This window comes from Hoplias malabaricus, chromosome Y (genome assembly GCF_029633855.1).
Source record: "Hoplias malabaricus isolate fHopMal1 chromosome Y, fHopMal1.hap1, whole genome shotgun sequence".
Classification (NCBI taxonomy): Eukaryota; Metazoa; Chordata; class Actinopteri; order Characiformes; family Erythrinidae; genus Hoplias; species Hoplias malabaricus.
Window position 1 is genome coordinate 26,433,163 of NC_089820.1, and position 27,629 is coordinate 26,460,791.

The window sequence follows — 27,629 nt, forward strand, 5'->3', positions numbered from 1 at the left end:
GTGTTCTCCTCCGAGCGTGTTGAGTCTGATGAACAGAGGTTAGTGTTCTCCTCCGAGCGTGTTGAGTCTGATGAACAGAGGTTAGTGTTCTCCTCTGAGCATGTTGAGTCTGATGAACAGAGGTTAGTGTTCTCCTCCGAGCGTGTTGAGTCTGATGAACAGAGGTTAGTGTTCTCCTCTGAGCATGTTGAGTCTGATGAACAGAGGCTAGTGTTCTCCTCTCAGCGTGTTGAGTCTGATGAACAGAGGTTAGTGTTCTCCTCTGAGCGTGTTGAGTCTGATGAACAGAGGCTAGTGTTCTCCTCCGAGCGTGTTGAGTCTGATGAACAGAGGTTAGTGTTCTCCTCCGAGTGTGTTGAGTCTGATGAACAGAGGTTAGCGTTCTCCTCCAAGCTGCTTGAGTCTGATGAACAGAGGTTAGTGTTCTCCTCTGAGCGTGTTGAGTCTGATGAACAGAGGTTAGTGTTCTCCTCTGAGCATGTTGAGTCTGATAAACAGAGGCTAGTGTTTTCCTCTGAGCGTGTTGAGTCTGATGAACAGAGGCTAGTGTTCTCCTCTGAGCGTGTTGAGTCTGATGAACAGAGGTTAGTGTTCTCCTCCGAGTGTGTTGAGTCTGATGAACAGAGGTTAGCGTTCTCCTCCGAGCGTGTTGAGTCTGATGAACAGAGGTTAGTGTTCTCCTCCGAGCGTGTTGAGTCTGATGAACAGAGGTTAGCGTTCTCCTCCAAGCGTGTTGAGTCTGATGAACAGAGGTTAGTGTTCTCCTCTGAGCGTGTTGAGTCTGATGAACAGAGGTTAGCGTTCTCCTCCGAGCGTGTTGAGTCTGATGAACAGAGGTTAGCGTTCTCCTCTGAGCGTGTTGAGTCTGATGAACAGAGGTTAGTGTTCTCCTCTGAGCGTGTTGAGTCTGATGAAAAGAGGTTAGAGTTCTCCTCCGATCGTGTTGAGTCTGATGAACAGCGGTTAGTGTTCTCCTCTGAGCGTGTTGAGTCTGATGAACAGAGGCTAGTGTTCTCCTCTGAGCGTGTTGAGTCTGATGAACAGAGTTAGTGGGGTGGTGGGGTTGGATGGAGGAGATACTGCTGACTGTTGTAATGTGTGTTTAATAAATTCTGATCAGTTTGGTGGAGGGCTACACCCTTCTTTCTCCAGACAGTGGGAAACTCTGTGAAGTCCTGTATGAAGACAGCAGGACCGAATGCTGGATTAGACCTGAATTAGAGTTCTGATCCAGAGAACCGGCGTCTCATTGGTCCTTCAGCCGTAATTCATCTTAATTACAGGGGCTTGCTGGAGAAGACCCCCTCCTCAGGAAGTTATGGATTAACCCTTAATTAGCTCCTCTGCTTTGTTCTGCTTCTGAGGAATTTAATCACATAGAAATGTGCTTTAATCACAGGACAATGGATCGCTCTGAAATGCATTATTGATCAGATTTGTGAGTGCAGATATATGCACTATATCACCAAAAGTATTCACTCGCATTGAACTTCAGTGACATCCCATTCTTAACCCTTAGTGTGTAATATGATGTCAGCCCACACTCTGCAGCTATAACAGCTTTAGCTCTTTTGGGAATGTGTTTCATGGGGTTTAGGAGAGTGTTCATGGGAATTTAGACCATTCTTCCAGGAGTGCATCAGTGAGGTCCGACACTGATGTTGGACGAGGCCTAACCACAAACACCACAAACCCCTTACACTCTTATCCTCCTCCTCCACAGACACAGAGCTCGACCAGGTTGCCAGATTGGAAAACTGAACCTACACAAACAAGCGTAAGACGAGTTTAAGGACTTTGGATCGGAGCTAAACAGAATGTTCCATAATTAACATATTTACACAGAAAAGTGTTCACCATTTCACTAAATCATCTCCCTGCGCTAGAAAAAGGCAACTGCTTTTACAGACCAAATCCATTTTAAATATTTCGACTACACGAGGCTGGCGTTACTTATCAATTTTCCTTTCCACCTTAAATGTCACTGTAGCAGGCAGGTCTTTGCTTCATGTTCTCTATTTTCATTTAGTTCCACCTTAAATGTATCTGTTTACCAGTCTTATTGATGTTATTCTCTGTTCCACCTTAATGCAAAGCTGAGGCTAGCACTACCTTTGAAACTCTTTTTTTTCTTTTTTTTTTTTTAACAATTCTTATCCATTAAAAACACACAGCTGTGTTCATCAACTAATAAAGTAACATTGGTGTTCTTGGCCAGCTTGAATTCTCATCTCCACCTTAAATAGTTGGATATGCAGGACATTTGCAATCAAATCTTTTTTTTTTTATTCAGACCACAGTGGTTATACCTTTCAGTCACCGCTATCCTTCACTTTCTTTATGTAAAAGACACAAACTATGGAGTTTACTCCTTTATTCCATATATAGGTGTCTGCACTCTCTTTTTTTTATTATTTGCTGTTTCTGTCATGCCCTCGTCCTGTCATGTCTGTTTTCCCTGCCATGTGCTCTCTCAGCACATGGCTCTGTCTGTTGTTGTCCATGTCTCCGCCCTAGTCCCGCCTTGGTTCCGCCTCCTCGTCTGTGTCTCATTTGTTACCCTGCCCTCTCATTATCTGTCTCAGTTGTATCTTGTCTGTGTCTTGTATTTAAGTCCCCTTGTGTCTCTCCCGTTTGTCGGTCATTTCACTGTTTCATTGTTAACTCTGTCACGTTCTTAAATCTGTCTGTCTGTCTGTCTCATTCGGTCATTGTTTTCCACATCGTCGTTTCATGTTGTCGTTTCATTTCCTCTGTTGTTGTTTCGTTTTGTAGTCTGGTTATCTCTTTAGTCTGTCTGTCCCGTTTGCCCTGTTTAGCTCGCCGTGTCCAGTTTAGCCTGCTTAGCTCCCTGTTTGTTGTCTTTCTGTTAAAGTCTCTTTGTTTTTTTTTCTCATATTTTGTAAATAAAGTACTGTGTTTTAGTGAGTGCGTCCGCCTCCGTCAGTCCACCCCTCTGCGAGATCCTGACAGTTGCATGTCCAGGGAAATATTAACCAACTCAGGATGTGTTTGCAGTTCAGCTGTTTCAAAGCTTCATCTTTCAGATACCAGTGGAGACTCTGTCTCTGCTCGTGGAGGTGTGTAGAAGTGCTCTGATGCTTTTTGGGTCCGGTAAAATCTAACATTATCTCTGTTCTCTTGGTCACTTCATGGGTTAAAGTGCTATGTATGAGGACCTGGCAACCCGGTGTGTTGGGACTGTACTGTGATTGGACAGAGAGTGGGGTCTCTAGCTGAAACTCCAATAAAGCTCTGCTCCAGACTGGACACTTCTCAACGAGAATCTATTACTTCAGCACCGCTCTCAGAGACACCAGGTCTTCAACCCAGACTGTTTCCTTACTCTCTGATCACACAGTCTGGACATTTATGACTAAGTAAAGTACGTATATTATAGATCGCTCCTTTAAAGAACACACTGGGGCTTTTTAAGGTCTTCTTAGTTAACTAAAGCCTAGAGTAGACACTTCCAAACACATCACCTGGGAATTCAGCTTATTTTATTACAACCTCCAGTAGTTCAACATTAAAATCATTAATAATTCATAATGTAAAGATGGTATTCCACCTTTTGTTGTACAGCAAACACATTCTAGATCCTTTATTCCAATTTACTTTAATCTTTCATTGCATCTTAAATGTTATCGCAGTTACATTTTGAAATGTTTAGTAGAAATTCTGTTCCACCTTAAATAGGGAAGCTGTTACATTCTGCCTTGTTTACTTAAATCTTCCATTCCGCCTAAAATGTGGCAGAATTTTGTTGAATATTAAATAATAATAATTTCTGTTCCACCTTGTGATGTAGCACATTCGTTCAGATGTGAAATGTAAATCTGTGGTTTATCATTGTTTATTGATGTGTGCTGGTGGCTAAGGGGGTTTTAAGGTGGAAAGGGTGTTTTTTTTTTTTTTTAAAGTGGAAGAGGTTCTTGATTTGGTTCTATGTTTTTGTTTTGGTTTGTTTTTTTGACTTAATCCAGGAACTCCTGACTCTGGGCTATTGTTAAGGCCCCGTTTGAGCTTGTGGGTGACCCGGTCTGTGGAGCATAAGCTCGTTCATGCAGAGGCTACAGAGCATTTAGAGTCTCCTCATATCAGGACCTTTAGAGCGGAAGGACAGTGTCCATCCATCCACACCTTAAAGGTTTAATGGGTCCAAACAGTTGTGGACCTGCAGTGGCCCGCTGTGTAAATATCAGTGCGGACGTGTGTGTGTTACAGTGTTTATTCACAGTTTCTGATATTTATCAAAAGTATCTGACCTTTGTTGAATGTCAGGGAGAGATGGGTAGATTTAGCCGGTAATAACTGGACAGAGAAGAAGGCCTTTTGTTACAACACCATCGATTATTCATGTCTCGCTCTTGGCCTTTCTTCTGCCACTCGGAGCCACAGAGAGCTCCTGTAAATCCATATCTGTGTGTTTTCATCCATTCTTGGAGCTAAAAGTTCTGGACGTTGTTAGAAAATCAAATAAATCAGTGTCAAAGGACAACGGCAGAAACAAGACTCCTCCCACTTCTCAGCAATGAAAGAGAAAACCCACACCCTCGCCACCTTAAAATGTACAGCAGGTCGAACCTGACACCTTTTTTCACACAGCTGTTACATTCAGACACTTTTACATGAATCTTCTGTTCCACCTTAAACGGTCCATTACATTCTTTATTCACATTTTCCATTCCACGTTAACTAGTTCAGCAAGTACCAAACTTTTCTTTCCACCTTAAATGCTTCAGCAGTTACATTCGAATACAGGCTGAGCTTTCTACCCCTCCCCCACAATGTTCTTCCCTAGAACACCATTGTTTATGTTCTAGATATGTGATTGCGTGAGTGACTGGGTGAGTGTGTGAGTGACTGGGTGAGTGTGTGAGTGACTGGGTGAGTGACTGTCTGAGTGTGTGAGGGACTCGGTGAGTGTGTGAGTGACTGAATGAATGTGTAAGTGACTGGTTAAGTGTGTGAGTGACTGGGTGATTGTGTGAGTTACTGGATGAGTGTTTGAATGACTGCATCCATTTTTTCCAGAAAGATTGTCACCGTGACATTCCCGATCAGGACTGAAGGCTGGTGGGGTCCCTGCGCCTCTAGGGCAGTGCTGGAGCTCCCTAATGTGTTTAAAAACCAGCGTGGAGGGAATTAAACTCATCCTTTCCCTCTGTCTCCTCCAGAGACAGCTTCTCTTTTAAGGCGGAGGCGTTGGTTTTTAAGGCGCTGCCTCGAGATTCAAGGTCTTCGAAGTAAACGAGGAGAGATTCTATTTTCTGATAAGAACCGAAAGAGAGAAAGCTCCCTGATTCCACACACGCCTCCAAGGAACTCTCCGGAGAACTGAGGAGTGAGTCTCTAAGGAACGGTGTTCCTTCTCTAATCTCCACAGAGGACAGAGCCCACAGCATCACTAGCTCTAGCAGGATGACACACAAGATGTCACACAGAGCCTTAGATACAGATTGTTGTTTACGCAGTCTTTAAAACCCAGCTTTAAACCCAGACTTTAAAATCTGAGCAACCACAGAGCAGCAACAGCCACCTGGGATACCAATGACCACTCAACACAATAGAAACCACATAAAATACCATAGCAACCACCTAGCAACATAACAACATCAATTAGGAATTTAATTGCAACCAGTTAGCAACACCATAGCAACTACTAGCAGTAATGCCTTAGCACAGGCTTGGGATAACAGAGCAATAACCGTGCAACCACCGGGAACACCATAGGAGTGGCCTAATAATAACACACTAACAATAACCACAAACACCATAGAAACCACCACAAATGCCATATCTACTACTCACACAGCCACACACTCCAGCCACACCCACGTCTCCTTATATGGTCCCGGAGGAACGTAGTTTCTTCTCACCGTGTACTATGTGTATAGTTGACATTAAAGAATCTTTCAGTGATCTTCATCACCATTAAACCCACAGTCTTCACTCAAGACATCCTTTACAACCTGAGACATGTCTAACACCTCTCTCTCTCTCTCTCTCTCTCTCTCTCTGCGCGTGCGCGCAGTTTGTCCGTGGTGGAGGTTTCTGGCGTTTTTGCCAACTTTTCTGATTCGCTTGACTTTTTCACTTTATATCCCTTATTTCTTTCTTTCTTTATGAGAGCTCAGTGAGGCGTTTGGTACCGAACTGTTTTTGGCCGGTGGTGAGGAGTTTGTGGCTGGAGTCATGGCCTCTGAGGCCGGTGTGGAGACGCCGTCTCCCCGCCATGGCGTCAGGTGTGTCCAGGAGAGTGAGGCGACGTTAGAGGAGTTTGTGTTAGCGGTCGGGGAGCAGGTTGGATATGAGAATATTGAATCGGTTTCTCGAATGGACAAAGCGGTGGTGGTGTTTTTGTTGAAGGAGAGCTGTGTAAGCAGTCTGATTAAGTCGGGGATCCGGGTGAGGGGAGAGCTGGTGCAGGTCAGCCCTGTGCGTGCAACCGCGACCCGCGTTGTGGTTTCAAATGTCCCGCCGTTCATTACAAACGAGGCGTTATTGAGAGAACTGGCTCGGTTCGGCTAATTCGCCGGCGACATGAGAAAGATTCCGATCGGTTTTAAAAATCCACTGATTAAACATGTCATGTCTTTTAGGAGACAGGTTTTCATGGTTTTAAATAACCGCAATCAAACTTTAAATGTGAGTTTTAGAGTTAGACACGAGGAGGGCTCGTACATAGTGTTCGCGAGTACGGAAAAACTCCGCTGTTTTGAGTGTGGAGACATCGGCCATAAACAGTTCGGCTGCCCGCACAGAAAAGAGCAGCAGGAGGGGGATAATGAACAGACTGGTTTAATGGAGGGGCAGCAGGTAGGGGACAGAGGTGGGGAGGTGGTTGAGGAAGTAGCTGAGGTTGTAGCCGAGGAGGTAGTTGAGGTGGTAGCTGAGGTCTCGGGGCCTGAGAGGAGGCCTGAACCCGTCAGCTCTGCAGGTGTGGAGGGGGTAGATGGGGATGGGACTGAGGCCTCCATAAATGTAACCCTTAACAGTGGTGAGGATGATGTGAATGTTAGCAATGCATCTGTGAACACACCCAGTGACCCCACTGACTCGGTCGGGCCTAGTGTCAGCACCCACAGAAAGGCCCGGTGTAAAACTGATAAACCCGTGAAGGATGATGGACAGTCAGTTTTGATGAAGGATGACGTTATCGTGGGCCGTGTGCATGATGAGTGTCTCGGTGACTCGGTGGACGCTGTGCTGGACTCTGAGGAGGACAGCGTGGTATCAGACTGTTCAGGGCTGTCTGAGTTACCTGTCAGTGTGTCCTGTAGACCGGGCTCTTCGACCCAGGCCGGTCCGTCTGAGGCCTCGTCTGACATAACTGACCCCCCAGTGGATGTGTATTCTCTCACAAAGATTAACCGGTTTTTGAATGTCACTAAAGGCAAGAGGAATGTGTCCTTAGAAAGCTACTTCTCTGACACTGAAAAGTTCATTAGATCTGTGCAGTACGCCTCTAAACACGAGAACTACATGACACTGTCCCCTAAGAGACGGTTCAGACTCAGGAAGTGGCTGACGACCGCACGGAAAAGTCTATCTATTTCCGATGAGTAGGTCTTTATGGCACATCTGTGTCTCTGAGGCCTACTGCTTTTCCCTGTGAACACTGAGGAGAATTTTGAAGACGACTGGATTACTGGATATCGACAGTGTGTACAGCGCACGCAGCACAGTGGAGTTTACACACTGTTCGTGTGGTGGGAGCACTGCTGGACTCTGGAGGTAGGTGCTGTTTTGGATCAACGGCCCCTAAGAAACGGAAGCCTCATGATAGGGCACCAGACATGGGCTACTGCTGCCAGGGTGAGTACTGTCCGAAAAGTGGAGACAGGCTGTTGTTCTCAGCCGGAGCCTGTCCATTGCCTCTTTATTGACTGCTCACAGTTGACTGTCCCCTTTGGATTTTTAACACGGACTATGACAGCCTCGTCTGAGGAATCTCCACTGGACTCTCATTTGTTGGAGAAACAGAGTGGGGATTCGAGCTCTTTGAGCTGGATGAGAGACTGGAGTGTTTTTGAATCTGAAGGACATTATGTATTTTTGTTTAGTTTGGTATTTGAACATGGGGTGTGCTGTTCAGGCAGTGTAATGGTGTGGTGATGGTGTGTGTGTGTGCGAGTGTGTTTATTGTTTATGTGGACTAAGGGTTTGTTAAATTGATATCTTTTGGTTAATTGTTAAATAAAGTGAATTTAAGTCTCAAGTCTCTCTCTCTCTCTCCCTCTCTGTTTTTCTCTCTGTCTGTCTCTCTCTATTTCTCTCTCACTGTCTGTCTCTCTCTATTTCTCTCTCACTGTCTGTCTCTTGCTCTCTGTCTCTCTGTTTCTCTCTCACTCTGTTTCTCTCTCTCTCTCTCTCTCTCTCTCTCTCTCTCTCTCTCTCTCAGGGTGGAGCCAATCTTGGCGAGGATTAAAGAAGATAACTCGAGGATAATTCTGCCTGCGATTGATAATATAAAGTTTAACTCGTTCGAGGTGCAGCAGTACGCTAACGCTGCTCACGGCTACAACTGGGGTCTGTGGTGTATGTACATCATTCCGCCTCAGGATTGGCTGGACAAAGGAGACGAGACCGCCCCCATCAGGTAAACCGACCAATTTAATTACTGATTTCAGACAGTGACCTCGAAACGTAATGGTAAAGACGTACTGGCTGTAAACTACATGTACGCATCACTACCTCGCATACACAGGGTGCAGTACACACATAAACGGTAGGGGGCAGTTACGTTCCCGACGCACACAGGTGTCTACGCCAACGCACAGCACAAAGATCAAACGTCTACCAACAAACCTGCTTTAATCTGCTTTAACTACGAAGAGTGATGAGATCAAAACCATCCGCTCTTAACCCTGTCTCACTCCTAACCTCCGAGTAGAAGATTTTGGTTTGTTTCATTCACCGCCCTGAATCACCTTGGACCAGTTTCTTCCGGTAAATCTTTGGAGCGTCTGACTGTGGTGTAAAGTATCAGAGCTGCAGAGGGGTGTTTAATTATTGATGAATCTGACAGAGATGAGAGTGAAATATGACCCAGTTTTTACAGCAGATCAGACCTCAGCTCAACTTCTTCGCTCTGAGTTATCTCCCACACACATTCCACCACAAACAGAACCGAGAAACTATGGGGGAACATCTGTGAGGTCACATCTGAAGTGGAGCTGGAGGGAGAGTGTGTCATCAACTTCCCGACATGTTTCCTATTCTAATTTGTCATTCCACCTTAAATGGTGGAACAGTTACATTCTGGTGTTACAGTTACATTCTAAATGTCACAGCTGTTACATTCTGTTATCTCTTTTCCACCTTAAATGTTGCAGCAGTTACAGTCTGGTGCCTCTGGTCCACCTTAAATGTCACAGCTGTTACATTCTGTTATCTCTTTTCCACCTTAAACTGTACAACGTTTAGACTGTGATGCCTCTTTTCAACCTTAAAAAGTGTAAAGGATAAATCTAGAAGGTAATTGCTGCATGATTTAAGGTGGAATGGTGCATTTAAACAGTCGAAATAGAGTCAACGTGCAGTCCATGTTCTGTTCTTCATATTCATATCTCTCTCTCTCTCTCTCTCACTCTCTTGCTCTCTCTGTATCTAGAACCCCTGCGATGATCGGCTGCTCCTTTGTGGTGGATCGGGAGTACTTTGGAGAGATCGGACTCCTGGATCCGGGTATGGAAGTTTACGGAGGTGAAAATATCGAGCTGGGAATGAGGGTGCGTATCACATTCACATCCATTTACAGTTGCGCTGGTGTTCCGGGTGATCGCTAGGCAGTGACTGGATTATAATGGGTGCTTGCTAAGTTGTTGTTGGTGGTCACTATGCTAGGCAGCGTGGTTGCTATGGTGAAACTTGGTTGTCACTATTGTGGGCAGGTTGGTAGCTATGGTGATACTCAGTGGTTGCTATTGTATATCAGGTGGGTTCTATAGTGTCATGAAGTGGTTGCCATGTTATATGAATGTAACTGTTGTCTATTTAAGGTGAACCAGAGGCATGAGGAGGTGCTGTGGTGTTACAGACTGTGGCTAGGTTTGTAAAGTGGGGCAGATGATGAAAAAGTTGGTATAGAGGTAACCTACGTGTGCATGACAGAAATTACAGCAAATTAATCAATGAATGCATGCATATTATGGATGGATAGACTGCTGGATGGAGGAATGGACAGGTGGCTGGATGGATGGAGGGATGGATAGACAGCTGGATGGAAGGGGAATAGACAGCTGGATGGAGGGATGGATAGATGGCTGGATGGAGGAATGGATGGATGGAGGGATGGATAGACAGCTGGATGGAGGGATGGATAGTTGGCTGGATGGAGGGATGGATAGTTGGCTGGATGGAGGGATGGATAGTTGGCTGGATGGAGGGATGGATAGATGGCTGGATGGAGGGATGGATAGACGGCTGGATGGAGGGATGGATAGATGGCTGGATGGAGGGATGGGTAGACGACTGGATGGAGGGATGTGTAGACGACTGGATGGAGGGATGGATAGATTGCTGGATGGAGGGATGGATAGACGACTGGATGGAGGGATGGATAGATTGCTGGATGGAGGGATGGATAGACGACTGGATGTAGGGATGGATAGATTGCTGGATGGAGGGATGGATAGACGACTGGATGTAGGGATGGATAGATTGCTGGATGGAGGGATGGATAGACAGCTGGATGGAGGGATGGATAGACAGCTGGATGGAGGGATGGATAGACAGCTGGATGGAGGGGTGGATAGATTGCTGGATGGAGGGATGTATAGACGACTGGATGGAGGGATGGATAGATTGCTGGATGGAGGGCTGGATAGACGACTGGATGTAGGGATGGATAGATTGCTGGATGGAGGGCTGGATAGACGACTGGATGTAGGGATGGATAGATTGCTGGATGGAGGGATGGATAGACTGCTGGATGGAGGGATGGATAGACTGCTGGATGGAGGGATGGATAGACAGCTGGATGGAGGGATGGATAGACAGCTGGATGGAGGGATGGATAGACAGCTGGATGGAGGGATGGATAGACTGCTGGATGGAGGGATGTATAGACGACTGGATGGAGGGATGGATAGACGACTGGATGGAGGGATGGATAGACAGCTGGATGGAGGGATGGATAGACAGCTGGATGGAGGGATGGATAGACAGCTGGATGGAGGGATGTATAGATTGTTGGATGGAGGGATGGATAGATTGCTGGATGGAGGGATGTATAGACGACTGGATGGAGGGATGGATAGATTGCTGGATGGAGGGCTGGATAGACGACTGGATGGAGGGATGGATAGACTGCTGGATGGAGGGATGGATAGATTGCTGGATGGAGGGATGGATAGATTGCTGGATGGAGGGATGGATAGACAACTAGATGGAGGGATGGATAGATTGCTGGATGGAGGGATGGATAGGCAGCTGGATGGAGGGGTGTATAGATTGCTGGATGGAGGGATGGATAGACAGCTGGATGGAGGGATGGATAGACAGCTGGATGGAGGGATGGATAGATTGCTGGATGGAGGGATGTATAGACGACTGGATGGAGGGATGGATAGATTGCTGGATGGAGGGCTGGATAGACGACTGGATGGAGGGATGGATAGACTGCTGGATGGAGGGATGGATAGATTGCTGGATGGAGGGATGGATAGATTGCTGGATGGAGGGATGGATAGACAACTAGATGGAGGGATGGATAGATTGCTGGATGGAGGGATGGATAGGCAGCTGGATGGAGGGGTGTATAGATTGCTGGATGGAGGGATGGATAGACAGCTGGATGGAGGGATGGATAGACAGCTGGATGGAGGGATGGATAGACAGCTGGATGGAAGGATGGATAGACAGCTGGATGGAGGGATGGATAGATGACTCGATGAAGGAATGGATAGATTGCTGGATGGATGGATGGATGGATAGTTGGCTGGATGGAGGGATGGATAGTTGGCTGGATGGAGGGATGGATAGACGACTGGATGGAGGGATGGATAGACGACTGGATGGAGGGATGGATAGATTGCTGGATGGAGGGATGGATAGACGACTGGATGGAGGGATGGATAGATTGCTGGATGGAGGGATGGATAGAAGGCTGGATGGAGGGATGGATAGATGACTGGATGGAGGGATGGATAGATGACTGGATGGAGGGATGGATAGATGACTGGATGGAGGGATGGATAGACAGCTGGATGGAAGGATGGTTAGACGACTGGATGGAGGGATGGATAGACAGCTGGATGGAGGGATGGATAGACGGCTGGATGGAGGGATGGATAAACGGCTGGATGGAGGGATGGATAAACAGCTGGATGGAGGGATGGATAAACGGCTGGATGGAGGGATGGATAGATTGCTGGATGGAGGGATGGACAGACGTCTGGATGGAGGGATGGACAGACTGGATGGAGGGATGGACAGACGACTGGATGGAGGGATGGACAGACGACTGGATGGAGGGATGGACAGACGACTGGATGGAGGGATGGATAGACGGCTGGATGGAGGGATGGATAGACGGCTGGATGGAGGGATGGATAGACGGCTGGATGGAGGGATGGATAGACGGCTGGATGGAGGGATGGATAGACGGCTGGATGGAGGGATGGATAGACGGCTGGATGGAGGGATGGATAGATGTCTGGATGGAGGGATGTGTGCACAGATGTGTTTGTGTTTGATAAACATTACGATATAATTGTCATATTTTGAGCATTATTTGAACTTTCAGCAAGAACTTTAGGAGACATTAGGATTTTAAAATAAAAACAGTGTAAATATCTTAAATAGATCAAATGAAAACACAAATAAATCATAAACTAGACAAAAGAACAGAGCGAGTGGCTAAAACCCTGCAGATGTTCATTCTTCTGGAAACACACACACAACACAGTGGACAACACTGGGGAACTGTCCGTACATCGTACAATAAACCGACAATGTGATTATCGTGACAGATGTAGCTGTGCTATCAGAAAACCTCTCTGGTCCAGACTGGAGCCCTGGCCCTGGAGTGCCCCACTGTGTGGAGCACTGGGCAGTGAGAGCGCGCTGTACTTCTCCTGAGGGAGGGGGCGCTGTTCTGGGACGTTAGCTCCTGGTGCTAATTCACTCTTCAGCCTCTCTCGCATGAAATTAGAATTCCTCTCGTCTGGAAACAGGAAGAGTTTAATCATACTTCTCTCCGGTTCCTTCCCCCAGAATCCTGAGACCGCTCCGGGGGTCAACAGCACTCACACATCTGCGTCTGCACCAGGAAACGCCTCGCCCCGAGGAAGAGAAATAAGCTTTTCCATTTTCCGTTCTCTCGTTCCGGCAGCAGACGAGCTTTAAGGCTGTGAGAACTCAAGGATGTGGATTTCTCGTTAAGAAGCATCACAGCTGTTTAAATTCAGAAATGACACTCTTCACTGGAGTGGAACGTCCTTGAGAGAGAGGGAGAGAAAACAGAGAGAGAGAGAGAGAGAGAGAGAGAGAGAGAGAGAAAACAGAGAGAGAGAGAGAGAGAGAGAGAGAAAACAGAGAGAGAGAAAACAGAGAGAGAGAGAGAGAGTTATTTAGATGTAAATGCTTTCGTTGACTCTGAAGCTCTTTTCTGCTCGTGAGCTCGTCTTTTTCTGGTTTATTCTTGAGCAGGTGGATGGCTTCATCTTCTCAACTCACAATGTAAAGTTATATAATTATAAATAATAAGGCTTTATCTGTATCCAGATTCCGTATGAAAATCTTTATTCCATATATCATCGCTATGAAAAAACATTCACTCATTCATAGTCTGTAGCCCTTTTCCAGTTCAGGGTCCTTCACAGGGCGACACACACTCACACATTCACTCACACCTACGGGCACTCCTGTGAATCAGACAGCGGTACCACGGACTGTGGAGCAGCTGGAGTCTCGTATTGAGAAAGAACTCTACTTTCAAACTCCACTCACAAACCTGAGTCTCCTCGGTTCCCAAATGCTCCCACAGCATCAGTAAAGGAAAGGGGATGGAGCTTAGCGCCAAACTCACCTCCGTCTCCACTTTTCTGGCAGGCGTCAGACTTTAACTGTGTTTATATTTACAGAGTACAGTCGAGATGCTCAGAGACAACGCTTGAGATCAGTTGAGGAGAATGAATACAGCACAGATTCCACTGAGTGTGAGAGTGTGAGGTGTAATTTAGTCTGTAATTCTGATGGAGTGGCAGGTGGAGTTAATGAAAGCTGAGAGAGTGAGAATGAATAATTCACTGTGCAAAACCATCACAGAATTCAATTATTTAGAAATCTGCTTTAAACGGTGTGATTACACGCCCAGCATCGGCTCCGGAGCAGCATCCTGATTAATGTTATTAATGTCCCACTCCGCATTAGCATTCCGGCTAAAGATAGAGTTTCTTTACTCTATGAGAAAGACTTTACGTAAATAAACACATCAATCACATCACAGTTCACTCCTTATCCATCTCTGTCTTACTCTGAGTTACAATTCCACCTTAAATGGTGCAGCAGGTACATTCTGCTGCTGACTCTACTGTTCTGCCAACTGGGCCACGGACACACAATGTAACACCAAATCATTTAAGGTGGACTGGAATCACCAGAATGTAACTGCTGACCTTTTAATGTGGACAGGGGAATGTAACTACTGCATATTTATAGTAGACCAGAGTTACCAGAATATACCTGATGCCCCATTTAAGGTGGAGCAGAGGTATCAGAATGTAACTCATGCATAAATAACAGCAGATCAGAGACAGTAGGGTGTAATGGCTGCCCATTTAAAGTGCACCACGTTGAGGATTGTTTTGAGCTTGTTTTGAGCCTGGTTGAGGAATATTTGAGCTTGTTTTGAGTCTGGTTGAGGAATGTTTTGAGCTTGTTCTGGGCCTGGTTGAGGAATGTTGGAGCTTGTTCTGAGCCTGGTTGAGGAATGTTTTGAGCTTGTACTGAGCTTGGTTGAGGATTGTTTGAGCTTGTTTTGAGCCTGGTTGAGGATTGTTTGAGCTTGTTTTGAGCCTGTTTGAGAAATGTTTGAGCTTGTTTTGAGCCTGGTTGAGGAATTTTTGAGCTTGTTTTGAGCCTGGTTGAGGAATGTTTGAGCTTGTTTTGAGCCTGGTTGAGGAATGTTTGAGCTTGTTTTGAGCATGGTTGAGGATTGTTTGAGCTTGTTTTGAGCCTGTTTGAGAAATGTTTGAGCTTGTTTTGAGCCTGGTTGAGGAATTTTTGAGCTTGTTTTGAGCCTGGTTGAGGAATGTTTGAGCTTGTTTTGAGCCTGGTTGAGGATTGTTTGAGCTTGTTTTGAGCCTGGTTGAGGATTGTTTGAGCTTGTTTTGAGCCTGGTTGAGGAATGTTTGAGCTTGTTTTGAGCCTGGTTGAGGAATGTTTGAGCTTGTTTTGAGCCTGGTTGAGGATTGTTTGAGCTTGTTTTGAGCCTGTTTGAGAAATGTTTGAGCTTGTTTTGAGCCTGGTTGAGGAATGTTTGAGCTTGTTTTGAGCCTGGTTGAGGATTGTTTGAGCTTGTTTTGAGCCTGTTTGAGAAATGTTTGAGCTTGTTTTGAGCCTGGTTGAGGAATTTTTGAGCTTGTTTTGAGCCTGGTTGAGGAATGTTTGAGCTTGTTTTGAGCCTGGTTGAGGAATGTTTGAGCTTGTTTTGAGCCTGGTTGAGGATTGTTTGAGCTTGTTTTGAGCCTGTTTGAGAAATGTTTGAGCTTGTTTTGAGCCTGGTTGAGGAATTTTTGAGCTTGTTTTGAGCCTGGTTGAGGAATGTTTGAGCTTGTTTTGAGCCTGGTTGAGGAATGTTTGAGCTTGTTTTGAGCATGGTTGAGGAATGTTTGAGCTTGTTTTGAGTCTGGTTGAGGGATGTTTTGAGCTTGTTTTGAGTCTGGTTGAGGAAAGTTTTGAGCTTCTTCTGAGCCTGGTTGAGGAATATTTGAGCTTGTTTTGAGTCTGGTTGGAGCTTGTCTCAGAGCTTGCTTTGATCTTGATTGAAGTTTGCATTGGAGATTGAGACAAGGCTGTTCTGTTTTTAATTTCATCTTATTCTGAGCGATTTGTAAAAGTGCTTGTTTGGTTGGATTGTGTGTTACACCAAGATCAAATGCACTCTTAAAAATAAAGGTGCTACCAAGGAGGAATGTTCTACCATTGTGGGGAAACAGAGTACTTTTTGGCTGTTTACATTCAGAAGCTCTGCATCTTTTAAGGTGGAGTGGTGTGTGTGAGTAAGAAGAGACTGTATCTTTTAATGTGGAGTGGTGTGTGTGAGTAAGAAGCGACTCTATCTTTTAAGGTGGAGCGGTGTGTGTGAGTAAGAAACGACTATCTTTTAAGGTGGAGCGGTGTGTGTGAGTAAGAAGCGACTGTATCTTTTAAGGTGGAGCGGTGTGTGTGAGTAAGAAGCGACTGTATCTTTTAAGGTAAAGCGGTGTGTATGAGTAAGAAGCGACTATCTTTTAAGGTGGAGTGGTGTGTGTGAGTAAGAAGCGACTGTATCTTGTTGGTGTCTGAAGTGTAAATTGTCTGTAAGTGTTTATTCATTGTTTGAATTCCCACAGAAACTCATGTGTAACTCGAGCTGTTTAGTTTTGTAGCACTTTCGCTCTGTGTTTACTTTCATACAGTTAGCGCTCTCCTGAATTTAGAGTCAGTTCCACCTTAAGTAATGTAACTGTAGCAGCAAAAATAAGTCAGTGTGACCCCCCTATGGAGCAGGAACAGAGCAACATCCTCATCCCGGTTGGTGCTTTTCAGCGTTTGGAGTCTCTCCGTTGTCTAAAAACCTCCAGATGGCGATTCTCTGCCGTGAGCAGAGAGAGAGAAAGCCTAGCACCGGACCCAGACACTGGTTTTTTACCCATTTACAGACACTGGGGCTTCGTAAACACATTAGAGCGGTTTCCAGAGCAAACTGACTCTTATTTATTATCATTACATAATTAATAATTGTGACATTATTTCACCAGGTGCTCTCATTGTAAATTGGTACCAAGAGTTAAGTACAGAATAAGTGAAGATACAATGTGTTTCAACAAATACTTAGTGCTCACTTAAAGGAACACTAGGTTTGATTTGGTATTTTTGCTCCTGAGGACCCCCTACAGTTGTAGAGTGTAATTCATATTTACAGCACTATCTTGAAATCAGATGGGGAAGGAGTGGGTATGTTTTTCTAATCTCCTCCAAAAGTTACTTAATGCAGTTTCTGCAAGGCCCGAGTGACTATGACAGAGGCTCTGTTCTCCCTGTTACAGCTTAAGTGGAGCATCACAATGATTTTGAAGTTATAATTTTCAGGTAAAAATACTTCCTTATGTTCCTTTAGTTCTCGACTGTATCAGAGGCCGCAGAGGAGTCCAGAAGAATCAGAGCCAGTGACAGCTGGCTTATCTTCAGCATGGAGCTTCCCAGTCACTGCTCTGAAGGCAGTTTTTGCTGGGGGTGGTGGTTTGATCATAGGCTGCACATTTAGGAATGTTTAAAACTGCTTGCTTCTGCAGCTTCGCTTCTGCTGTTCTGCATCATTCTGTTACAGGATGGTGGGGCTACCCACTGCCACCTCTTCATAAAATACCACCAAAATAAAAAAAAGCAGCTGTGCATCACATCAGCACTGCTGTTGCCTGGAGTTGGACAGTAGAGCTGATATTAGCTGCTCCTGAAATTATATTGTGCTTCTCGAGGGCTTTTGAACACACGGTTGAAATCAATAAAATAAAGTAGAAGATTTCTTTGGCTCACGCAGTGAGAGCTAAACAAGTGTTTGTTTATGCGATTTGCAAAGAGCCTATGCTGTGCTTTTTAATAATTTTTATTTGTGTGAAGCTCTTTTGTTGGATTTAAATGATCAATTTGATTGATATTAAGTATTTAGCTCAGGGTTTAGCCACTGTTTTTCAGCAGGTAAACGCCTCTTTTGCTCCCGAAGCTGAATAAACAGAGAAACAGAGCGAGACAAAAGAGCGACAGAGGGAGGAGAAGGGAGGGAGTGAAGGTGAAGTAAGTTAATGGGAAACAAATGACATTAGGAGGGTTCAGCCGCAGCAAGATGGTGCTTTAATGTGAGTTAAATTGTGCAAAATGCCAGAGAGGGAGATTAAAACCTCTCAGAAATGGCTCAAATTGGTACTTAAAGCCCCAGCTGATTGCACACGGTTCTATTTTTAAAAACCTTCTCACGTTTTTAGTGGGAGAAGTTTTATACTTAATGAGTTTTAAAGAAAGTGGAGGTTGTAACGAGGCTGGTTGTGTATTCTGGGACTGTTCTGCCACTGGAGGTTGATACTGAAGCCAATAAATCAATACTCCTGATCAGTAAAAGTGCATAAAACACTGAGCTAACTGCTCTACACAAACAAATATGTAGGTGTAAGTTAAATGTTCAGGGCTTTTATAGAACTAGCAATGCATCCAAATCTACTGAGACCATATAAAGCAGCAGTGCTAGCAGTTAGCAGTAAATTGACACACATGGTGTTAACACATAACACTGCTGTGCCACACAGCTGAAATCATATTGTCAGGTTTTAACCTTGCCCTCCTATGATTCTGGCTTTTTTCAGGTGTTCTGCTTCTTGTTTAATTTTTTCCCTCGCATGTTTTCTGTGTATATTCTCCAAAGATGTCATGTGTTTCTACTTCCATGCCTCTTTTTGTCATGTGTCCTGTTCAAAGGTGTTTCTTGTCAGTCCTTGTGTATTTAAATGGTTTCTGATGTCTTTGTGTTTGTTCATTTTGTCACGTGAAGGAGTCATGGAAGGCGTAGACATATGCATAAGTAGGCTTTGGGACATATCACTTCACTCGAAACAAACAACAATGAACAACAAATGCTAATGACACAGAGGGAGCTGAAAAAGTATCACACAATGAGAAGCACCTGTGAGCACTGTCAGGATTTGGCTAGGGGACAGGACAGGGAGAAACACACGTGACTTCATGGACAGGCACGGCATTGTCAGGTTTGCGGACGATACCACAGGTGCGGGGCACATCATCAGGAATGTTCTCCTTCTGTCAATGTTTGAATTAAAAATGTTATTAATATCCTTTAACTTGGAAAGAGCTCAGTGCAAAGAAACTGTTATTGGGTTAAAAAGCCACAAGAACTGCTGTAGAGCACTGGATCTGTGTTCTCTGAAATGATGGAGATCAAGCCAATACCTCTGGGATAAGTTGGAGTAATGTGTGTGATTCAGAACCACTGAAGATTATGTGACTGAATGCAATCAGATCCTCATAGAAATGTTCCATCATCTAATGTAAAGCCTTTCCAGGAGAGCAGAGAGTGTTCCTGCAGTGAAGAGGGACATAGTCCTGATTAATGCCCCTTGGGTCTGAGGGGACCGTTGGATGAGTAGATGATCTGAAAATTGACCAAAATACCTTTAACTACATGTAAATAGCCTTGAGGAAAGTAGATCCTTGGACCCCAACCTCTGAACCCAGATGCTGAGCTGCAACAGGTTGATTGATAATGCCTCCTTTCATTTGAGAAACTGATCGATATTCACCCAGTAACTCCCCGAATGATATTGATCTCTCAGGACACAGACATTAGTTTAAAGTGGAGATCAATGAACCAGAGTTAATGAAGTGAGAGATATTTACTGCAGATCTTTTACTTTAATCCGGTCAGAGAGGGTTTGAGAAAACAGAAGAAACTCCACTACAACATAAATGACCACTGCCTCAGAGTAAACAGGGAAATGAGGAGAGACAGCAGATAAAATAATAAAACTAACTATAGAAAAGGAAATGAGGGTGTGGTGGGTCCGGCCTTCTGTAAATATATATATATATATATATATATATATATATATATATATATATATATATATATATAACAAATAAAAGATATACCCAGTTTTTGCAGCAGTGGGTCAGTGTGTATTTTGTGTGTAATTCCAGGTGTGGCAGTGTGGGGGTGGTATGGAGGGGTTGAATTGTGTAATTCTGTGTATTTTGTGCATAATTCCAGGTGTGGCAGTGTGGGGGTGGTATGGAGGTGTCGAAGTGTGTAATTCCATGTGTGGCAGTGTGGGGGTGGTATGGAGGGGTTGAAGTGTGTAATTATGTGTATTTTGTGTGTAATTCCAGGTGTGGCAGTGTGGGTGCAGTATGGAGGTGTTTATGAGTGTGTAACTCTATGTATTTTGTGCGTAATTCCAGGTGTGGCAGTGTGGGGGCAGTATGGAGGTTCTACCTTGTGCTCGAGTCGCACACATCGAAAGAACGAAAAAACCGTACAATAATGACATCGACTACTACGCCAAGCGGAACGCTCTGCGTGCGGCGGAGGTGTGGATGGACGAGTTTAAGTCGCATGTTTACATGGCCTGGAACATCCCCATCAACGTATGTCTGGATTTACCCTGTACCTACTCTAATGTCCGCACAGCTGTTACAGATGTGTGAGAAATCCTGTGTTAAACATCACTGCCCCCGTGTGGAGAACCTGCTCCATGGAGCATAAAGTAAATAAACCTGAAGCTATGAATTCCAAAACAGATGAGGAATCAAATGGCTTTAAAGCGTGTTGTACCTGAATGGTTTATGAATGAATGGTGAACTAGTTTATGCTCCACAGAGCGGGTCTCTCACATGGACATCTTTATCAGGACGTCAGATGGTTCTCAAACAATTCTAGGGAGCAGCCATGGCCAAATAGTTAGACAGGAGAAATTTGCACCAGAAGGTTGTTGGTTCAAATCCCAAGACCAGCAGGGGAACTGGAGGTGGGGAGGAGTGAAGGATTAGCACTGTCTCCTCCCTCAACAACCACAGCTGAGGGGCTCTCAACAAGACACCTAACCCCCAGCTGCATCCTGGGGCTGTGGATGGCTGACCACCACTTTGGGTGTGTGTTCACTGCCCCTAATGCACTAGTGTGTCCTTTAGCTAACACCGTCCCACCCTAAGATGTCCACCACCACAGTCCCAGCACGGAGATGCTGGTCTGAAGTATAACAAGCCGATAAAGTGTGAGCAGGTCCTTTATGGTCCATGCTCCTCTGCATTTACGCTCCTCCTCTGGAGGAGATTTATAGCTATTCTTGGGTATCTTTTAAACTTTTTGCTGTAAAAGTTTTAAAAAATTTTGCTGCATTTTTGAAGAATCATTTCAGCCGTGTTAGGTACAGTAGGTAGTTAAAGTGCCTCTTTCTTAAGGACCTCTTTAAGGAAATGGCCTCTTTATGTAGTTTTTACGTAGCTGAGGGTGCCCTGTGTAATTTTAAATGTTTTAAAGCTAGGGATAAGTCCTTTTCATGTTTTTTTAAATTTTACAATAATTCTACAATATTTTATAAAAATGTACAATCATTTCCAAGAAAAAGAGAGGAATTTAAATGCAAATCTGATAAAAAATAAACCCTAACTTAGGTTCTCCCCTCGCCTCCCGACTCTTTCCACGTCTCCTCAGAACCTGAAACTTCCATTTTTCAATTCCTAACCAAGCACAAAGTCAGTACCCAGCCGCGTTAGTGTCCGGCGTGTGGGCAGATGTCTGTGGGCAGATACTGGAGTGTGTAGCAGTGTGTTGTTGTTGTTTATTTGTTGTGTTGTCAGAATCCTGGAGTGGACTTTGGAGACGTCTCCGAGCGCGTGGCTCTGAGGAACAGACTGAAGTGTAAAAGTTTCCGCTGGTATCTGCAGAATGTTTATCCGGAGATGAGGATCTACAACAACACCATCACCTACGGAGAGGTCCGTTATTTACTTATTTACAAACCAGATTCCAAAAAAGTTGGGACACTAAACCAATTGTGAATAAAAACTGAATGCAATGATGTGGAGACGGCAAATGTCAATATTTTATTTGTAATAGAACATAGATGACAGATCAAAAGTGTAATCTGAGTAAATGTAACATTTTAAAGGAAAAATATGTTGATTCAAAATTTCACAGTGTCAACAAATCCCAAAAAAGTTGGGACAAGTAGCAATAAGTGGCTAAAACTCTACTGGATGCTCGTGATCTCCGGGCCCTTAAACGTCACTGCACCTCAAACAGGAATGCCACTGTCAAGGAATTAACAGAATGGGCTCAGGAATACTTCCAGAAAGCATTGTCAGTGAACACAATCCACCGTGCCATTGGCCGTTGCCAGCTGAAACTCTACAGTGCAAAGAGGAAGCCATTTCTAAGCAAGCTCCACAAGCTCAGACGTATGCACTGGGCCAGGGGTCTTTTAAAATGGAGTGTGGCAAAATGGAAGACTGTTCTGTGGTCAGATGAGTCACGATTTGAAGTTCTTTATGGAACACTGGGACGCCATGTCATCCGGACCAGAGAGGACAAGGATAACCCAAGTTGTTATCAACGCTCCGTTCAGAAGCCTGCATCACTGATGGTATGAGGTTGCATGAGTGCTTGTGGCATGGGCAGCTTGCATGTCTGGAAAAACACCATTAATGCAGAGAACTATGTTCAGGTTCTAGAACAACATATGCTCCCATCTAGACGCCGTCTCTTTCAGGGAAGACCCTGCATTTTTCAACAAGATAATGCCAGACCACATTCTGCAGCAATCACAACATCATGGCTACGTAGGAGAAGGATCCGGGTACTGAAATGGCAGCCTGCAGTCCAGATCTTTCACCTACAGAGAACATTTGGCGCATCATAAAGAGGAAGGTGCGACAAAGAAGGCCCAAGACGATTGAACAGTTAGAGGCCTGTATTAGACATGAATGGGAGAGCGTTCCTATTTCTAAACTTGAGAAACTGGTCTCCTCTGTCCCCAGACGTCTGTTGAGTGTTGTAAGAAGAAGGGGGGATGCCACACAGTGGTAAATCATGGCCTTGTCCCAACTTTTTTGGGATTTTTTAACGCCATGAAATTTTGAAACAACATATTTTTCCCTTAAAATGTTACATTTACTCAGTTTAAACTTTTGATCTGTGATTTGTGTTCTATTCTGTATAAAATATTAGATGTTGCCATCTCCACATCATTGCATTCAGTTTTATTCCCGATTTGTTTAGTGTCTCAACTTTTTTGGAATCCAGTTTGTACATCTCTGTGTTTTTTATAGAAATAAACTCAGTAGTAAACAACACTGTGCTACAACAAGGTAATTATTCATTCATCCATCCATTATCTGTAACCGCTTATCCAATTTAGGGTCGCGGGGGGTCCAGAGCCTACCTGGAATCATCGGGCGCAAGGCGGGAACACACCCTGGAGGGGACGCCAGTCCTTTACAGGGCAACACAGACACACACACATTCACTCACACACTCACACCTACGGACACTTTTGAGTCAACAAGGTAATTAGTGTTAGCTCATAAAGCCATGGAGCCTGTGATTAGCTGTCATTTTTACCACTGCAATAGTTTACAGCAATCAAAATGGACATGCTATTGACATGATAATGACCCAAGAACAGTAATGACAGGGTTAATGGCCAAAACTGACACAGGACCCAATGGACTTTCAAACACCACTCCTTATATGGACATCCAGCCACAACCACCACTCCTTATATGGACATCCAGCCACAACCACCACTCCTTATATGGACATCCAGCCACACCGACCACTCCTTATATGGACATTCAGTCACACCCACCACTCCTTATATGGACATCCAGCCACACCCACCACTCCTTATATGGACATCCAGCCACACTCACCACTCCTTATATGGACATCCAGCCACACTCACCACTCCTTATATGGACATCCAGCCGCACGCACCACTCTTTATATGGACATCCAGCCACACCAACCACTCCTTATATGGACATCCAGCTTTACCCTCAACACTTATGAGACACTACTTTGGTGCAACATTTTTCTAACCTTTACAAAAACATTGTGGGTCTGTATATCACTCTGTCCATCCGTCCATCCATGAAAACATCTCAAATGCAAATTACAGAGAAACAGCACGGTAACAGATACAGAGCAGTAGAAATGTGTAATGTGTTTTCAGGTGAGGAACAGTAAGGCGAGTGGGTACTGTTTGGATCAAGGATCAGAGGACGACAACAGAGCCATTCTTTACCCCTGCCACGGGATGTCCTCTCAGGTAATATCTCAGTAATAACTCTACAGTAATTCTACAATAACTCCTCTCAGGTAATGTCTCCATCCTATATTTATATAACAACTCTAATCAATACCTTGGCATGTTTTCTCAGATAATACCTATAAAACAACAAGAATTCTACACTAACCCTACAATGCCTCTATAATAATGCTACAGTAATCCTATAATAACTGTATAATAAACCTCTAAACTCTCCCTCTCAGGTAATAATCCTACAGTAGCTCTATAAACTCCCCCAGCGTTTCCTCTCTGGTCGTAACTCTGTATAAACTCTGTGTAAAATAGAGAAATGCTGTTTGGTTAAATGTGAATGTTTTTATTGAGTTCTGAAGGAAGGACTGGATTCGGGTCATTTTTCCACTGTGAGTGAATTTAGAGGGAATTCACACTATATACAGTTTTATGCAAATAGTTCTGTCAGACCTTTCATGAAATTATAATACAATTATTAAATATTTAACACATCTAAAAGTAAATTAAGAACAAATGTACAATTGCAAACGCATGTATTCATGTCTGTTTCTTCTCTTCAAATGACGTTTCAAAAGTGTCTTCACTCACAACCTCTCAGGGGTTTTCTTTCTGTCTTCAGCGAGTTTCCTGACAGAGGGTCTTTATTTAGTGTTTTATTTCTGTTTCTCTGTCTCTCCTTCGTAGTTAGCGAGGTATTCGACAGAGGGTCTGCTGCAGCTCGGGCCCCTGGGGTCCACCACATTTTTGCCGGACACTAAATGCCTGGTGGATGACGGGAGGGGCCGGACCCCGACACTCAAAAAGTGTGATGCAGTGTCCAGGTCGTCTCAGAGACTCTGGGACTTCACACAGGTACAAGACCTCCTAGCAACAGCCTAACAACCTCCTAGGAACCACATAGCAACCACTTGGCAACAACAACACTAAAGCAACCACCCAGAAACTAACCTAGCGACACTGTAACAACCATCTGGGACACCAGAGCAGAAACCTAGTTACAACTAAATCCAAACAATCATGAGAGATATCATAGCAACTAGCTATGTCTTAGCAACAGCCAAGAACTTCCTAGCAACCACCTGGGAAACCTTTCAATCCTATTGATGACGTATTTTTATTTCTGCGGGTGCTTGGGCCTTTGATAAAATGGTAATTTTGCTGCTGAATAATTCCCCACAAAGTCTCTGACCATTCTGTACTTTCCTTCTTTTCCAGAACGGTCTGATAATCAGCCGGGACACCGGCCGCTGTCTGGAGGTGGAAATGTCCAAAGATGCGAACTTCGGGCTCCGGCTGGTGGTGCAGCGCTGCTCTGGACAGAAGTGGATGATTCGGAACTGGATCAAACACCCGAAACACTGAGGAAATAAGCCCTGCAGGAACGGAGAGGATGACGCCATGTAGTTGTACACTGTTCGGTTTCAGAGTGGACAGAACTAATACAAAAATGTGTGAGGTTACAGAGTGGACAGGACTCTATTGATGACGGGTTGCCATTTTGAAGCTGTGCAGCTCCAGCGCTGACTCAGAGAACGATGTGCAGTTTCAGAGTGGACATGCCTCTGCACGTTGGGGATTGATGAGGTTTCTGAGGTGCTGTGCTGTTGCAGAGTGGACGCTAATAATGACCCAGTGCAGTTTTGGAGCCGACCTGTGGTTACGGAGTGGACAAATCTGTAAAAAATAAATAAATAAATAAATAAATACAAACAATGTGCAGTTACAGAGTGGACAGTCTCTTAGATGAGCCTCAGAACTTGAATAATGATGCTGTGCCATTTCAGAGCGGACTGCTGGAGTCCTACAATGACACTGTACAGTTTCGGAGTGGACTCTGCAGTGTTGAAGTGGACAGGACTCTGTTGGAATGGATGGAATTCTTTAATGAATGGCACTGAGTCTAAAGCTCTGCTCTGTTGTCCTGCAGTTGTGGAGGGGACAGAGCTCTGAAGATGACACCGTGCAGTTTCAGAGTGGATTTTAATAATGACACAGTGCAGTTTCAGAGTGGACAAAGCTATAAAACTGAGGTAGTGCTGTTACAGAGTGGACCAGACTCTAATGATATCGCTGGCCAGGTTTGGAGTGGACATCAGGCTCGTTCTCTTTTCAGCAGCAGCGTCCAGAACCTGCGCAGTCAGAAACTTTCAGCCTTTTCCGGGTTTTGGAGAATATATCTGGACACACCGCTGGAACGCCGTGTCCCAGATTCAGAAACACAGCACTGCTATAACCTTCAACACTTCACAGAAGATTTTAAATACAATCATCAATAAGAAGAGACCGGAGGGTGGGGGGGGGGGGGGGCAGTAGACACTGACTGCATTGAATTTACTTCATTCAAACGGCCACATCAGTCAATCAATCAATCAATTAATCAATAAATCAATCAATTAATCAATCAATCAATTAATCAATTAATCAATCAATCAATCAATTAATCAATCAGTCAATCAATTGATGGATCTATCACTAACTCCAGACTCCCACTGTAAGTCAGTCTCAGAGACTGGGGGCTGAGGTTAAATTATTGTCGTCCAGTTACTCCACAGTAAAGTGACCCAAAGACGGTGAAAGTTCTCACCAAAGGAAAGGTTCTGCTCTTTCATTAATTTAACCCCTAATTAACCAGAGATTTATCCACTAATTCAGCCCTTTCATTTTTAATTAAATACCATTTAAAAAAAAAACCTGAGAAATCAATTGCTGCTTAAATTTCTCACTGATTCCATTAAAATAAATGCTTTTAAATCAATTTAAATCAGGGGTGTCAAACCAAATCCACGGAGGGCCATGTGGGTGCAGGTTTTCTTTCCAACCACGCAGAAGCCACACCTCATTCCACCTGTTTTTAATCATTGGATCTAATCAGTAGATCTTGACTTTCAGTAGTGTGGGGCTTTTGCGTGGTTGGAAAGAAAACCTGCACCCACACGACCCTCCATGGATTTGGTTTGACACCCCTGGTTTAAATTGTTTAGAGAATGTGACACTTATCAAACGCTTGGAAACAAACTTGTAATAAAACACTTAACCTTTATACATTTATACGTCCGGGTTTGTTTCCGAATGAATCCAGAATGGTAGTTCAGAGCTGATCAGAAAACTGTGAACATTATGTTGTTTATCATTAAAAAACCCTTTAAATGAATTAAACTTGTAAGATATTAATGTTCTGTTTGTGATATTTAGATCTCAATTGTAAACTTAATAAAGCTTTAATGTAAACCAGGGGCTGAAAACGGTGTAAAGCTGGAGTTATTCACTACATTTACTTCATCTCTAGTGTTTTATTGATGTGGGAACTTTAAATGAATAAATTCAATGCATCACTTTATCAGTTCAGTGAAGAACTACGAAGTGAAATGAAAGTGAAAGGTTCTTTATTTCTGCTTATTACCATCAGATAAACATGGAGAATAGAGACTTATCCCGACACATATCTGAAGCGTTAGAACAAAACACGGAATCGTGACTTTATTCAGGGCAGAAGTTTTACACCAGCTTTTTTGTTTGTTTGTTTATTTAGTCTTTATTTATTGCTTTTTATTGTCTCTAAGAAATACGTAGTTCTATGTATGAATAAGA

General features: G+C 44.2%; 1 protein-coding gene across 1 annotated transcript in view; it reads left to right on the forward strand.

The window, feature by feature from the left end:
* Nucleotides 1-26,324, forward strand: part of LOC136679029 (polypeptide N-acetylgalactosaminyltransferase 9-like) — a 59,881-nt gene extending 33,557 nt beyond the window's left edge. The window contains 7 exon segments of the mRNA XM_066657287.1: nucleotides 8,408-8,605; nucleotides 9,620-9,737; nucleotides 20,179-20,364; nucleotides 21,577-21,714; nucleotides 23,952-24,047; nucleotides 24,726-24,893; nucleotides 25,257-26,324. Of these exon segments, the coding sequence (XP_066513384.1) occupies nucleotides 8,408-8,605; nucleotides 9,620-9,737; nucleotides 20,179-20,364; nucleotides 21,577-21,714; nucleotides 23,952-24,047; nucleotides 24,726-24,893; nucleotides 25,257-25,403 (1,051 nt within the window). The 3' untranslated portion in view covers nucleotides 25,404-26,324.
* The last annotated feature ends 1,305 nt before the right edge of the window (nucleotides 26,325-27,629 follow it).